The following is a 15360-nucleotide window of genomic DNA, read 5'->3' on the forward strand; positions in this document are numbered from 1 at the left end:
TTTTTTAATGGAGATAAATTTTTTTCTTTCCCTAAACTGATTTATAATATTATAATTAATTGAAGATAAAAAAAATAAGTTTTCCCTCCTCAACTGCGTTTACTCCCTCCAGACAGCAGATGGCGATATGTGTCTATCAGGCGATGTTTCTAGTGTGAGGTATAATCTAGTGGACGGAACGCTTCTTCAACAACTGCAGCCACCTCGGTAGCTCGCTGGACAACAAAGTCGGAACATTCAAGTTCTTTAGACAATTTCGTGGTTTATTTGCCACTATGATTGTGGAAACAACTAGCTACCCCATTTAGTTTAATATTTACGTTGTAAGTCAACTTGCTGGCTGGTTAAGTTAGCACTAGTCTAGTCGCTAATGCTAACTAGCTAACATCTCCGACCATGAGTTCACTAAGCTACTCTCCTGCTGAAGAAGAGGAGGTCTGCTGGACGGAGGAAGAAGCTCTCGTGAAAGAGGAGGAGGAAGAAGAGGCTATTACAATACAAAAACAAGTAGAGGGTGAGGCTGTTACCGTGAAAGAAGAAGAGAAAGACGCCTTCAGAGTGAAAGAGGAGGAGGATGTTATTGTGAAAGAAGGGGAGGAAGATTCGGTTTTTGGAGTGGAGGATGAAGTGAAAGAAGATGAAGTTTTTGGAATGAAGGATGAAGAGGGGGAGATTACTGTCACATTAGAGGAGGACGAAGAAGAGAGGACTGGAGATCTGATTAACACCAGTAAATATAGTTTTTATTTATCCTTTATTTTACCAGATAAGTTGACTGAGAACATGTTCTCATTTGCAGCAGCGACCTGGGGAATAGTTGCAGGGGAGAGATGAGTAAATTGTAAACTGGGGATTATTAGGTGACTGTGATGGTTTGAGGGCCAGATTGGGAATTTAGCCAGGACACCGGGGTTAACACCCCTACTCTTACAATAAGTGCCATGGAATCTTTAGAGACCTCAGAGAGTCAGGACACCCATTTAACGTCCCATCCGAAAGACAGACAGAGGGCTACAGAGGGCAGTGACCCCAAATACTGCCCTGGGGCATTGGGATATTTTTTTAGACCAGAGGAAAGAGTGCTAATGTGCAATTTTTAAAAGGGCGTTCTACACTTAAATATGTTTTTGTACTGTCGGAATTGTTCATGACGTCCTCCAGTGATTTAAAACAACTTTTCCTGTTGAAAAGTGATATATAAATACATTAAAGTATAAACACACTAAAGGGAAACAAATAAATGTTTTGAGCAAAATAGTGTTTTTTTTTTAGACAACTGGAAACTAGAAGGAGTGAGTGATGTCACAGTAAGGCATTCAAGGAGTCGGCTTGATGGGAAGTCGTGATGTCATCCAATAGACGACTGATCTTCATGTGAATATTCATTATTCTTTTTAAAATCCTTCATGTTCTGTCAATTTGGTTGTTGATCTAGAAATCAATTTTCAAGTCTTGCCATAGACCTACTGTAGGACCCATAACAATAACATAGGACCCATAACTTCACATAACAATAACATAGACCTTCAGAAAGGGGCCTATATTGGAGACCAAAAGTCGTCTGGCACACTGCTTTGAATTTCAACAACTTTAAAACGTATTTCTAGCCTACAATCGTTTCACTAATGTGAAAACAAGACAAAATATGACTATTGTTGCATACTTGACTGTCTTAAGACAAATGTCAAATAATTTTAACATTCATTACAGATGTCATTGTTTGTACAACATCATGGCTACGCTGTTGGCATCGCCTTTTACAGTGGATTTCTGTTGTTGTGGGCCTCTAACCATCTGTCTTTCTTTGTTGTTCACACAGGAGAGAGAATTGACTACTGTGGATCCTCTGGGGAGGCTCAACAACATCATGATGCTGACAGGGCAGAGAAGAGTCTCTCCACATCAGAACACCTCAAAAAACACCTGCGGAGATCCACAAGGAAGAGATCTCACTGCTGTTCTGATTGTGGGAAATGTTTAAAATCTTCATCAGAACTTAAAATACACCTGAGAAATCACACGGGAGAGAAACCTTACTGCTGCTCTTACTGTGGGAAGAGTTTTACTCTGTCAACCCGCCTGATATCACACCAGAGAACACACACAAGAGAGAAACCTTATAGCTGTGATCAATGTGGGAAGAGTTTTACTCTGGTAATCAGCCTGATATCACACCAGAGAACACACACAGGAGAGAAATCTTATAGTTGTTACCAATGTGGGAAGAGTTTTGTTTCATCTGGTGGCCTGACAGCACACCAGAGAACACACACAGGAGAGAAATCTTATAGTTGTTACCAATGTGGGAAGAGTTTTGTTTCATCTGGTGGCCTGACAGCACACCAGAGAACACACACAGGAGAGAAGTCTTATAGCTGTGCTCAATGTGGGAAGACCTTTGCTTCATGTAGAGTTCTGACTGTACACCAGAGAACACACACAGGAGAGAAACCTTATAGTTGTGCTCAATGTGGGAAGAGTTTTACTATGTCTAGCAGTCGGACTAGACACCAAAGAACACACACAGGAGAGAGACCTCATGGCTGTATTCAATGTGGGAAGAGTTTTACTACATCCAGCTATCTAACTATACACCAGAGAACACACACAGGAGAGAAACCTCATAGCTGTGATCAATGTGGGAAGAGTTTTACTCAGTCAAGCAACATGGTATCACACCAGAAAACACACACAGGAGAGAAACCTCATAGCTGTGATCAATGTGGGAAGAGTTTCACTACATGGAATTATCTGAAGATACACCATAGAATACACACAGGAGAGAAACCTTTCAGCTGTGTTCAATGTGGGAAGAGTTTTGTTTCATCTAGCCATCTGACTGCACACCAGAGAACACACACAAGAGAGAAATCTTACAGCTGTGATCAATGTGGGAAGAGATACTCTTGTAAAAGATCTCTGATTAAACATCAGAAAATTCACACATGAAGGAGTTGTTTCATGACATCAATGAAATAATGTCACAATATAGAATGTTTAACATTGTAGTAGGAGTATTGTAATGGTGTCATAATGTAGAACCCTATTCTATTGATTTCAGTTTGTTATGGATATGAGCTTCATCTGTAGAAACATCTTTGTACTTTGCTCTGTTCATCTTTCCCTCAATCCTGACTAGTCTCCAGTCCCTGCCACTCAAAAACATCCCCACAGCATGATGCTGCCACCACCGTGCTTCACCGTAGGGATGGTGCCTGGTTTTATCCAGACGTGATGCTTTGAATTCAGGCCAAAGAGTTCAATCTTGGTTTCATTAGACCAATGAATCTTGTTTCTCATGGTCTCAGAGTCCTCTAGGTGCCTTTTGGCAAACTCCAAGCGTGCTGTCATATGCCTCTATCATAAAGGCCTGATTGGCGGAGTGTTGTATAGATGGTTGTCCTTCTGGAAGGTTCTCCCATCTCCATAAAGAAACTCTGGAGCTCTGTCAGAGTGACCAGCGGGTTCTTGGTCACCTCCCTGACCAAGGCCCATTTTTTGGTACCCTTCCCCAGATCTGTGCCTCTACAGAATCCTGTCTCGGAGCTCTACGGACAATTCCTTCGACCTCGTGGCTTAGTTTTTGCTCTGACATGCACTGTCAACTGTGGGACCTTATATAGACAGGTGTGTGCCCAAATCATGTCCAATCAATTTAATTTACCGCAGGTGGACTCCAATCAAGTTGTAGAAACATCTCAAGGATGATCAATGGAAATAAGATGCACCTGAGCTCAATTTCGAGTCTCATAGCAAAGGGTCTGAATACTTATGTAAATAAGGTATTTCTGTGTTTCGCTTTGCCATTATGGGGTATTGTGTGTAGATTAATGAGGAACACACTATTATTTAATACATTTTAGAATAAGGGTGTAATGTAAAAAAAATTGGGAAAAAGTCAAGGGGTCTGAATACTTTCTAAATGCTCTGAATATGCTGTTGGTTTACTGTTATAATAAGTTGTATGACTACACCAATACTGTTCAACGATTCACAGACCTAGAAAATACATGGCCAACCTTGCTGCTAGAGATCTAGCTACTGGGTGTGCAGGTTTCTGTTCCAGCCCTGCACTAACATCTGCCATTGTGCTGATTATTTGGATTAGACACTATTCAACTATTCAATCATGTCTTGTTTTGGAGTCAGATGGATGTCTAAACCCACTGCCCATTTCCACATGTGTTCTTTATGATAGGAAATAAAGGGCTGATTCACAGAATGAACTATAGTGTCTTTTGGGGTCATTGAACATTCCCTGTTTGTCTGTTTTATTGGGTTGTTACTCTAATTTAGTCTGATGATATTGCACAATCATTATTTAATTCTGCTACGTTTAAAAAATATTTTATTAATTTAAACTTTAAAGACAGTTAAGAACCAGTTCTTATTTACAATGGTGGCCTACCGGGGAACAATGCCTTGTTCAGGGGCAGAACGACAGATTTCTACCTTGTCAGCTCGGGATTCGAGCCACCAACCTTTTGGTTTGTGGCCCAATGCTCTAACCACTAGGCGACCTGCTGGCCCATAGACATGTCCAATGCAGACATGATGGATTAGTATTGACCTCATAGACGTGTCCAATGCAGACATGATGGATTAGTATTGACGTCATAGACGTGTCCAATGCAGACAAGATGGATTAGTATTGACCTCATAGACGTGTCCAATGCAGACATGATGGATTAGTATTGACGTCATAGACATGTCCAATGCAGACATGATGGATTAGTATTGACGTCATAGACGTGTCCAATGCAGTCATGATGGATTAGTATTGACCTCATAGACGTGTCCAATGCAGACTTGATGGATTAGTATTGACGTCATAGACGTATCCAATGCAGACATGATGGGATTAGTTTTGGCTTCATAGACGTGTCCAATGCACTTGTTCATGTGGTTTGTAATTTCGATACTGAAACAGGATTTGCTAATCCTCCCACATTGTTTCCATGTTGCTGAGTTGTTTTCTCCATTTGAAATGATACTGTTAGAAATAGGTAAAGCGCTCACACATCTGAGAACTTGTGTGTGCTAATCATTAGTTAATAACTTGAAAGAAAACAAAAGGCTGATTGCTACTGATCAGTGTGTGGATTTTCTTTTTCATCAGACAATTAACAAGGCTCATAATGAGGCTGACCATGTTGAAGGAGACCAGATTAGACTCATAATGAGGCTGGCCATGTTGAAGCAGACCAGATTAGACTCATAATGAGGCTGACCATGTTGAAGGAGAGCAGATTAGACTCATAATGAGGCTGCCCATGTTGAAGGAGACCAGATTGGACTCATGTTGAGCCTCACCATGTTGAAGGAGAGCAGATTAGACTCATAATGAGGCTCACCATGTTGAAGGATACCAGAATAGACTCATGATCAGTGGTGGAGAAAGTAACAAATTGTCATGCTTGAGTAAAAGTATAGATACCTTAACAGAAAGTTACCCAGTAAAATACCACTTGAGTAAAAGTCTACAAGTATTTGGTTTTAAATATACTTAAGTATCAAAAGTAAAAGTATGAATAATTTAAAATTCCTTATATTAAGCAAACCAGACGGCACCATTTTCTTTTTTTTATTTACGGATAGCCAGGGGCACACTCCATCACTCAACATCATTTACAAACGAAGCATTTGTGTTTAGTGAGTCCGTCAGATCAGAGGCAGTAGGGACGACCAGGGATGTTCTCTTGATAAGTGCTGAATTGGACCATTTTTTTGTCCTGCTAAGCATTCAAAATGTAACTAGTACTTTTGGGTGTCAACGAAAATGTATTAAAAAGTACATTATTTTCATTTAGACATGTAGTGAAGTAAAAGTAAAAGTTGTCAAAAATAAATAATAAATACAGATACTACTTCAATAGTACTTGAAAGTACTTTTACTCAAGTACTTTACACCACTGGTACTGTGTTACAGCTGCCCTCTCCCCCTCAATGTCATGATCTAGACCAGGTACTGTGTTACAGCTGCTCTGTCCTCCTCAATGTTGTGAACTAGACCAGGTACTGTGTTACAGCTGCTCTCTCCCCCTCAATGTCATGAACTAGACCAGGTACTGTGTTACAGCTGCTCTGTCCTCCTCAATGTCATGAACTAGAACAGGTAACACTAAACCATATTTAGATGTATTAAGAACAAGTTGATTGACAAAGTCATGAAAAATTGGAAGAATTAAATAAACCACATTTTGGCAATGATAAAATATATGCCTCTGGGGTCAAAATGATCCATGTCAGAAGTATGGTTCAATAAAAATATGTAGTGGGTGTAAAGTTTGTTTTAAATTCTCACTCATTAAAAACGAATCAATCTACACATGCTTCTCTTTAAACGACTTAATATAATAATCAACGTTTATGAAATAAATGAAAAATAAACGTTTGGTTCCTCAACTGCGTTGCCCACTCCAGTCAGCAAATGGCGATGTGCGTCTTTTAGGTTCCGGCGACGCTGCCAGTGTGACGTATAATCTAGTGGACGGGACGCTCCTTCAACAACAACAGCTAGTCAGACACCTCGGTAGCTTTCTAGCAAACACAACTACAACATTCACGCTCTTTACACTGTTGTTGGTCTATATTAGTCGCTGTGTATTAAACGGTGGTCTAAGGCACTACATCTCAGTGCAAGAGGTGTCACTACAGTCCCTGGTTCGAATCCAGGCTGAATCACATCTGGTCGTGATTGGGAAGCGCACAATTGGCCTGGGTTTGGACAGGGTAGGCCGTCATTGTAAATAAGAATTTGTTCTTAACTGACTTGCCTAGTTAAACAAAAGTTAAATAAAAATATATATTGGGTACAGGAACAATGGCGGACATTTTGAAGCATGTGGGGACAGTAGACTGGGATAGAAAGAGATTGAATATGTCTGTAATATTTTTCATAGCAACTTATGTAAAGAAGGTCATTCTGTTTTTTATTTGTATTTTCCGATAATTTCGAAAAACCTGCTTTCACTTTGTAAAACAAGAAGTCGAGGGTGAGGCTATTACAGTGAAAGAAGAGGAGGATGCAGTTATTGGAGTGAAGCTGGAAGCGGAGATTACTGTCACATTGAAAGATGAAGAGGTGGAGATAGGAGATCAGATTAACACCAGTAAGAACCGCCTTAAATAGTTTTTTAACTTAGGCTCGTCAATACCTCTTAGATGGAGGGCCCTGTGATGATGACTGATATGTCTAGAATCAGACGACGTAGAGAGCAAGCTACCCCTTGTTTTCTCTGTTCCGTTTCCAAAAAGTGACTTAACATATATATTTGAGAAGGGTCTATCTGCTGACCGCAGACTGGGGGGCACGGCTTGTTGGGATTTTCATGTAGTGATGATTTACTACACACCGAGCCCCCCAATAGTGCCATGTGAGAGTTGGGTTGGCTACACCAAAGATTATGGATATACTGACAAAAACAGATAACAAAAAGTTATGGGTCCTACAGTCGGTCTATGTTATCATTAGGTGAAGTTATGGGTCCTACAGTAGGTCTATGTTATTGTTAGGTGAAGTTATGGCTGATGTTAAAGCTAGCCAAAGAGCATTTTACTGGTTGTGTTTAAGTATTTAGCAGTTGATTTGCGACAGTAACACAAACATATTAACCAGGACATTCAAGCGAGCCTTACAATTATAATCCAAAGTAATGTGAAATACACTCATAATCAACCTGTAAATGAAGGCTATTTTTGCTGTCAGCCTATGAGAACTCCCCTGAGTTTTCCCCCACGGTGGTGAATTAGTGAATAGACACAGAGCTTAATGTGAGTTTCCTTGAGTAGCACTCCTGATCTTGCACTGATAGTGCACTGTAATATTCAGAATACATTGTGAAAATAACATCTTTGCGGTTTCCTCATTAGCAGATATACACTGCTCAAAAAAATAAAGGGAACACTTAAACAAAACAATGTAACTCCAAGTCAATCACACTTCTGTGAAATCAAACTGTCCACTTAGGAAGCAACACTGATTGACAATACATTTCACATGCTGTTGTGCAAATGGAATAGACAACAGGTGGAAATTATAGGCAATTAGCAAGACACCCCCAATAAAGGAGTGGTTCTGCAGGTGGTGACCACAGACCACTTCTCAGTTCCTATGCTTCCTGGCTGATGTTTTGGTCACTTTTGAATGCTGGCGGTGCTTTCACTCTAGTGGTAGCATGAGACGGAGTCTACAACCCACACAAGTGGCTCAGGTAGTGCATCTCATCCAGGATGGCACATCAATGCGAGCTGTGGCAAGAAGGTTTGCTGTGTCTGTCAGCGTAGTGTCCAGAGCATGGAGGCACTACCAGGAGACAGGCCAGTACATCAGGAGACGTGAAGGAGGCCGTAGGAGGGCAACAACCCAGCAGCAGGACCGCTACCTCCGCCTTTGTGCAAGGAGGAGCAGGAGGAGCACTGCCAGAGCCCTGCAAAATGACCTCCAGCAGGCCACAAATGTGCATGTGTCTGCTCAAACGGTCAGAAATAGACTCCATGAGGGTGGTAATGAGGGCCCGACGTCCACAGGTGGGGGTTGTGCTTACAGCCCAACACCATGCAGGATGTTTGGCATTTGCCAGAGAACACCAAGATTGGCAAATTCGCCACTGGCCCTGTGCTCTTCAAAGATGAAAGTAGGTTCACACTGAGCACATGTGACAGACGTGACAGTCTGGAGACGCCGTGGTGAACGTTCTGCTGCCTGCAACATCCTCCAGCATGACCGGTTTGGCGGTGGGTCAGTCATGGTGTGGGGTGGCATTTCTTTGGGGGGCCGCACAGCCATGTGCTCGCCAGAGATAGCCTGACTGCCATTAGGTACCGAGATGAGATCCTCAGACCCCTTGTGAGACCATATGCTGGTGCGGTTGGCCCTGGGTTCCTCCAAATGCAAGACAATGCTAGACCTCATGTGGCTGGAGTGTGTCAGCAGTTGCTGCAAGAGGAAGGCATTGATGCTATGGACTGGCCCGCCCATTCCCCAGACCTGAATCCAATTGAGCACATCTGGGACATCATGTCTCGCTCCATCCACCAACAGACTGTTGCACCACAGACTGTCCAGGAGTTGCACCACAGGTTGCACCACAGACTGTCCAGGAGTTGGCGGATGCTTTAGTCCAGGTCTGGGAGGAGATCCCTCAGGAGACCATCCGCCACCTCATCAGGAGCATGCCCAGGCGTTGTAGGGAGGTCATACAGGCACGTGGAGGCAACACACACTACTGAGCCTCATTTTGACTTGTTTTAAGGACATTACATCAAAGTTGGATCAGCCTGTAGTGTGGTTTTCCACTTTAATTTTGAGTGTGACTCCAAATCCAGACCTCCATGGGTTGATAAATTTGATTTCCATTGATCATTTTTGTGTGATTTTGTTGTCAGCACATCCAGGTCTGGGAGGAGATCCCTCAGGAGACCATCCGCCACCTCATCAGGAGCATGCCCAGGCGTTGTAGGGAGGTCATACAGGCACGTGGAGGCAACACACACTACTGAGCCTCATTTTGACTTGTTTTAAGGACATTACATCAAAGTTGGATCAGCCTGTAGTGTGGTTTTCCACTTTAATTTTGAGTGTGACTCCAAATCCAGACCTCCATGGGTTGATAAATTTGATTTCCATTGATCATTTTTGTGTGATTTTGTTGTCAGCACATTCAACTATGTAAAGAAAAAAGTATTTAATAAGAATATTTCATTCACTCAGATCTAGGATGTGTTATTTTAGTGTTCCCTTTATTTTTTTGAGCAGTGTACTACATCCATAACTAGTGGTTTCCTCATTACCAGATATACTACATCCATAACTAGTGGTTTCCTCATTACCAGATATACTACATCCATAACTAGTGGTTTCCTCATGACCAGATATACTACATCCATAACTAGTGGTTACCTCATTACCAGATATACTACATCCATAACTAGTGGTTTCCTCATTACCAGATATACTACATCCATAACTAGTGGTTTCCTCATTACCAGATATACTACATCCATAACTAGTGGTTTCCTCATGACCAGATATACTACATCCATAACTAGCTGTTTCCTCATTAGCATGGAGGAGTTAATCAAATTGTGTGTGCATTGACCTCGTGACGCAATTTAAGCAAACACAGAAAGGGACCTGTATTGGAGACCAATAGTTGTCTGGCACACTGCTTAGGATTTCAACAACTATAATAACTTATTTCTAGTTACTACTAATGTGAAAACAAGACTAAATATAACTATTGTTGCTATCTTGACTGTCTTAATTGTGAAATCATTTAACACATGTCAATTGTTGTACAACTTCATGGGTATGCTCTGGGCATCACCTGTTACCTCAAATAAACAATGGATTTCTGATGTTTTGGGGCTTTAACCATCTGTCTGACGTTGTCGTTCACACAGGAGAGAGATGTGACTATTGTGGATCCTCTGGGGATCCTCAACAACCTCATGATGCTGACGAGGCAGAGAAGAGTCTCTCCAGATCAGAATTCCTCCAGAATTACCAGCAGAGACCCACTGGGAAGAAATCTAACTGCTGCTCTGATAGTGGGTTATATTTCTCAATACCAAATTCCCTAAAAGAACACCTGAGAATACACATTGGAGGGAAATCTCACTGCTGCTCTGACTGTGGGAAGAGATTCATCTCTTCATCAGACCTTAAAATGCATCAACAAATTCACACAGGAGAGAAATCTTTAGACTATGATCACTGTGGGAAGAGTTTTACTACATCTAGCAATCTAACTATACACCAGACAACACACACAGGAGAGAAATCGTATAGCTGTAATAAATGTGTGAAGAGTTTCTCTTCATCTAGCTCTCTAACGATACACCAGAGAACAAACACAAGAGAGAAACCTTATAGTTGTAGTCAATGTGGGAAGAGTTTTTCTAGATCTAGCTGTCTAACAAAACACCAGAGAACACACACAGGAGAGAAACCTTATAGCTGTAATCAATGTGGGAAGAGATACTCTGATAAAAGGTATCTGATTAGACATCAGAAAATACATGGAGTTTCATGATATCAATGAAATAATGTCACAATGTAGAATGCTAACACTTTGTAGTAGGAGTATTTTAATGATGTCACAATGTAGAAGCCTAAACGTTTGCCCCCTGTTCTATTGATTTCAGCATGATGTGGATATTAGCCTCAAGGGGAAAATCCAGCCTCTGAAATGGAAGAGTACTATTTATGAGATTTAACAAAAAGTGACTAACACAAAAAGAGCTGTGTTACACTTACCACGTTGGTGACCCACTTGAATCAAAATGCAACACTTCAAAATTTAGCTAGCTATTTTCTACAAGTTGTCCTCTAATCAGGGATGTACACATTATTCTCAGATTCCGTGTAGTTTTTGAACTGTTAGTTTTAACAGGGCGTGCAACCTCATGTCCCTCCTCTCGGCACAATTGATTTCAACATGATATTGATTAGTGATGACAAATAAGTGTTGCGTTCCTTTGTTTAGCGACCCCTACATTTAAATGCATCACTCCAAAATGTAGCTGACTGTCTTCTGCAGGTTGTCCTCTAACCAGTCGAGGTAAAAGATATGTCCCATTTCCATGTGTTTTTTTAGTTGTGTTAGTTTCAACATCACATACAACCTGATTTTCCTCCTAATCGATATCAGTAGTTTATTGCTACTTGTCAAAACAACAGCGTTTTGGTGCTTGTGTCCATGGTAAGGACAACTTGGTTTCTGATTGTCTCAAAGTTGGCAGTCAAAAGTTTTGTGTTTTGTGTTTAGCCAGTGAGTTGCCATGGATCTTATTTTGACTGCATGTTTTTCAGTATTGGAGATGAGTTTTGTTTGGGCTCATTCCAAGGGGACGAGAGTTCTAGAAGCTAGTGAGTTTTAGGGAGACGAGAGTTCTAGAAACTAGTGGGGGGAAAATATAGTTTAGCACGTCTAGCTCTTTAGCACGTATAGCTCGTTAGCATGTATGACGCACTGTTTGGTGTCACCTCGTTAGTCAGTATGTGTTACACCTGTGCTGGCTTTTCCATCTCGTTAGTGTGAAGGTGTTTCACCTGAGCTGGTCCAAGTTCGATTTAAGAGTGTCTGGCCCAGTGCTCCAGTTGTCTTGATAGATGTGGAGAGTCAACAACATTAGTTGCGCTATCGTTTTGTTTTGTGTCCTGTTTTTAAGTTTGTTGTGGGGTTTTCCTCTTCTTGGGCAGATTTAGTGGGTCTCATGGTGGGTGTCTTTTAGGTCCCAGTTGTTGTTACTAGGTAACTTTCAGTGGACACTGAGAGCGAAATTGCAAGAGTATGTTATAATACTTTTATTGCATTAAATGGTTGTTTTATGCAACAGAATAGAGGGTTCTTAGAACTATTGTGTCTGTGTTCTACTGAGGATGGGCCTCTGAGAGAAAACACTGACAGGAGATTTACAGTGTCTTTTGTGTGATGAAACCTAAAGAGACCACATTCCAGAGCATGAGTTAATGTTTCTGTTCTATATGGTACCAGGGAGAGATGACCCCAGGGCCAGACCCTGGTCTCTACACAAAGTACTGTTTTTACAGCAGATACTGTCTGCTGAGAATTGTATGTATCTTTCATACATCTTATCCTTGTGACCCGTTATATACATCTGTTGTTCGTCATGTAGGTTGAAAGGAGAGTATCTTGGCTATAAAAGACCTTTGTACTTTTGTCCTGTGGGTCGACCAGCCATCATTATCGTTGAGACTCAATTGATTCACTTTATATGTGTACGTTGTATTGACCTGCTCCCTTATTAAGTGAATAAAGATTTAGGCATAACTCTGACTTGTGTGATATGTTTCTCTCCTCATTTGATATTAAAGAAGTTAACCACCACATTTGGCGATGGGGATGTTATTTTTCACTTGCTGACCGCTCCCGACGACCTGGGTAAATGGTACACGAGGGATTCCTCTAACTTGGAATCTCAGGGAGACCACACTTAGGGAACGGAGCAGATGGACCCACCTTTGATCTGAAAGGCAGCGAGCCGAGTGGATACCACACCTCAGAAGTATATTTTTTTTAAATTAAGAGGTGAGTGAAACTCGTTCCTGATAAATGGTGCTCAAACTTGGGATCTCAGGGAAAACATCCGGAATCTGTGCGAACTGTTTACCGGTTATGACCATTTATGATTTAGTATGAGCTAGTAAGGTGCACCTGTAATTGTTTTAAACCTGAACCCCATTTTAGAAGTATTAAAATATGTAAATGTATGAGTTGCATTATCCTAGGAACTAACCATGAGATAGAAATGTGAAAATATTTCTGCAGGTTAAAATATTGTTGAAAAACAATGAATTGATTAGGCATGTCTGAAAATAGCATTGTGTGACTGAGATATGAGAGTTGCGTGACTGAGATATGAGAGTTGCGTGACTGAGATACAGTGCCTTGCGAAAGTATTCGGCCCCCTTGAACTTTGCGACCTTTTGCCACATTTCAGGCTTCAAACATAAAGATATAAAACTGTATTTTTTTGTGAAGAATCAACAACAAGTGGGACACAATCATGAAGTGGAACGACATTTATTGGATATTTCAAACTTTTTTAACAAATAAAAAACTGAAAAATTGGGCGTGCAAAATTATTCAGCCCCTTTACTTTCAGTGCAGCAAACTCTCCCCAGAAGTTCAGTGAGGATCTCTGAATGATCCAATGTTGACCTAAATGACTAATGATGATAAATACAATCCACCTGTGTGTAATCAAGTCTCCGTATAAATGCACCTGCACTGTGATAGTCTCAGAGGTCCGTTAAAAGCGCAGAGAGCATCATGAAGAACAAGGAACACACCAGGCAGGTCCGAGATACTGTTGTGAACAAGTTTAAAGCCGGATTTGGATACAAAAAGATTTCCCAAGCTTTAAACATCCCAAGGAGCACTGTGCAAGCGATAATATTGAAATGGAAGGAGTATCAGACCACTGCAAATCTACCAAGACCTGGCCGTCCCTCTAAACTTTCAGCTCATACAAGGAGAAGACTGATCAGAGATGCAGCCAAGAGGCCCATGATCACTCTGGATGAACTGCAGAGATCTACAGCTGAGGTGGGAGACTCTGTCCATAGGACAACAATCAGTCGTATATTGCACAAATCTGGCCTTTATGGAAGAGTGGCAAGAAGAAAGCCATTTCTTAAAGATATCCATAAAAAGTGTCGTTTAAAGTTTGCCACAAGCCACCTGGGAGACACACCAAACATGTGGAAGAAGGTGCTCTGGTCAGATGAAACCAAAATTGAACATTTTGGGAACAATGCAAAACGTAATGTTTGGTGTAAAAGCAACACAGCTCATCACCCTGAACACACCATCCTGTCAAACATGTCAAACATGGTGGTGGCAGCATCATGGTTTGGGCCTGCTTTTCTTCAGCAGGGACAGGGAAGATGGTTAAAATTGATGGGAAGATGGGCCAAATACAGGACCATTCTGGAAGAAAACCTGATGGAGTCTGCAAAAGACCTGAGACTGGGACGGAGATTTGTCTTCCAACAAGACAATGATCCAAAACATAAAGCAAAATCTACAATGGAATGGTTCAAAAATAAACATATCCAGGTGTTAGAATGGCCAAGTCAAAGTCCAGACCTGAATCCAATCGAGAATCTGTGGAAAGAACTGAAAACTGCTGTTCACAAATGCTCTCCATCCAACCTCACTGAGCTCGAGCTGTTTTGCAAGGAGGAACGGGAAAAAATTTCAGTCTCTCGATGTGCAAAACTGATAGAGACATACCCCAAGCGACTTACAGCTGTAATCGCAGCAAAAGGTGGCGCTACAAAGTATTAACTTAAGGGGGCTGAATAATTTTGCACACCCAATTTTTCAGTTTTTGATTTGTTAAAAAAGTTTGAAATATCCAATAAATGTCGTTCCACTTCATGATTGTGTCCCACTTGTTGTTGATTCTTCACAAAAAAATACAGTTTTATATCTTTATGTTTGGAGCCTGAAATGTGGCAAAAGGTCGCAAAGTTCAAGGTGGCCGAATACTTTCGCAAGGCACTGTATATACACACACACACACATACACACATACATACATACATACATACATACATACATACATACATACACATACATACCCATACATACATACATACATACACATACTCAAAAACAACAAAAATAAAAACACAAAAAAAACATAACACTTGCAGCAGCACTATCAAGGTTCTTATCAGCTATTTCTAGCATTCGCTGAGACGATGGGCCAATAATTTGTTTTTAGGTTTTACAGTACCTTACACAACGTGTATCTGCACATTTCCCTAGTCACCCCGTTCACTCTGTCCAGTTTGAAATATAGTTGAGTAGTGGAGACCAGAGT

The 15360-nt window shown here is 41.1% G+C and overlaps 1 protein-coding gene across 1 annotated transcript; it reads left to right on the forward strand.

The window, feature by feature from the left end:
- The first annotated feature begins 396 nt into the window (after positions 1-396).
- LOC139423535 (zinc finger protein 180-like) lies at positions 397-2949 on the forward strand. The gene is made up of 3 exons (XM_071175135.1): positions 397-730; positions 1820-2670; positions 2758-2949. Exons 1-3 carry the CDS (start codon positions 397-399, stop codon positions 2947-2949), a joined length of 1377 nt encoding a protein of 458 aa, XP_071031236.1.
- The last annotated feature ends 12411 nt before the right edge of the window (positions 2950-15360 follow it).

Source organism: Oncorhynchus clarkii, chromosome 13 (assembly GCF_045791955.1).
Source record: "Oncorhynchus clarkii lewisi isolate Uvic-CL-2024 chromosome 13, UVic_Ocla_1.0, whole genome shotgun sequence".
In the NCBI taxonomy this organism is placed as follows: Eukaryota; Metazoa; Chordata; class Actinopteri; order Salmoniformes; family Salmonidae; genus Oncorhynchus; species Oncorhynchus clarkii.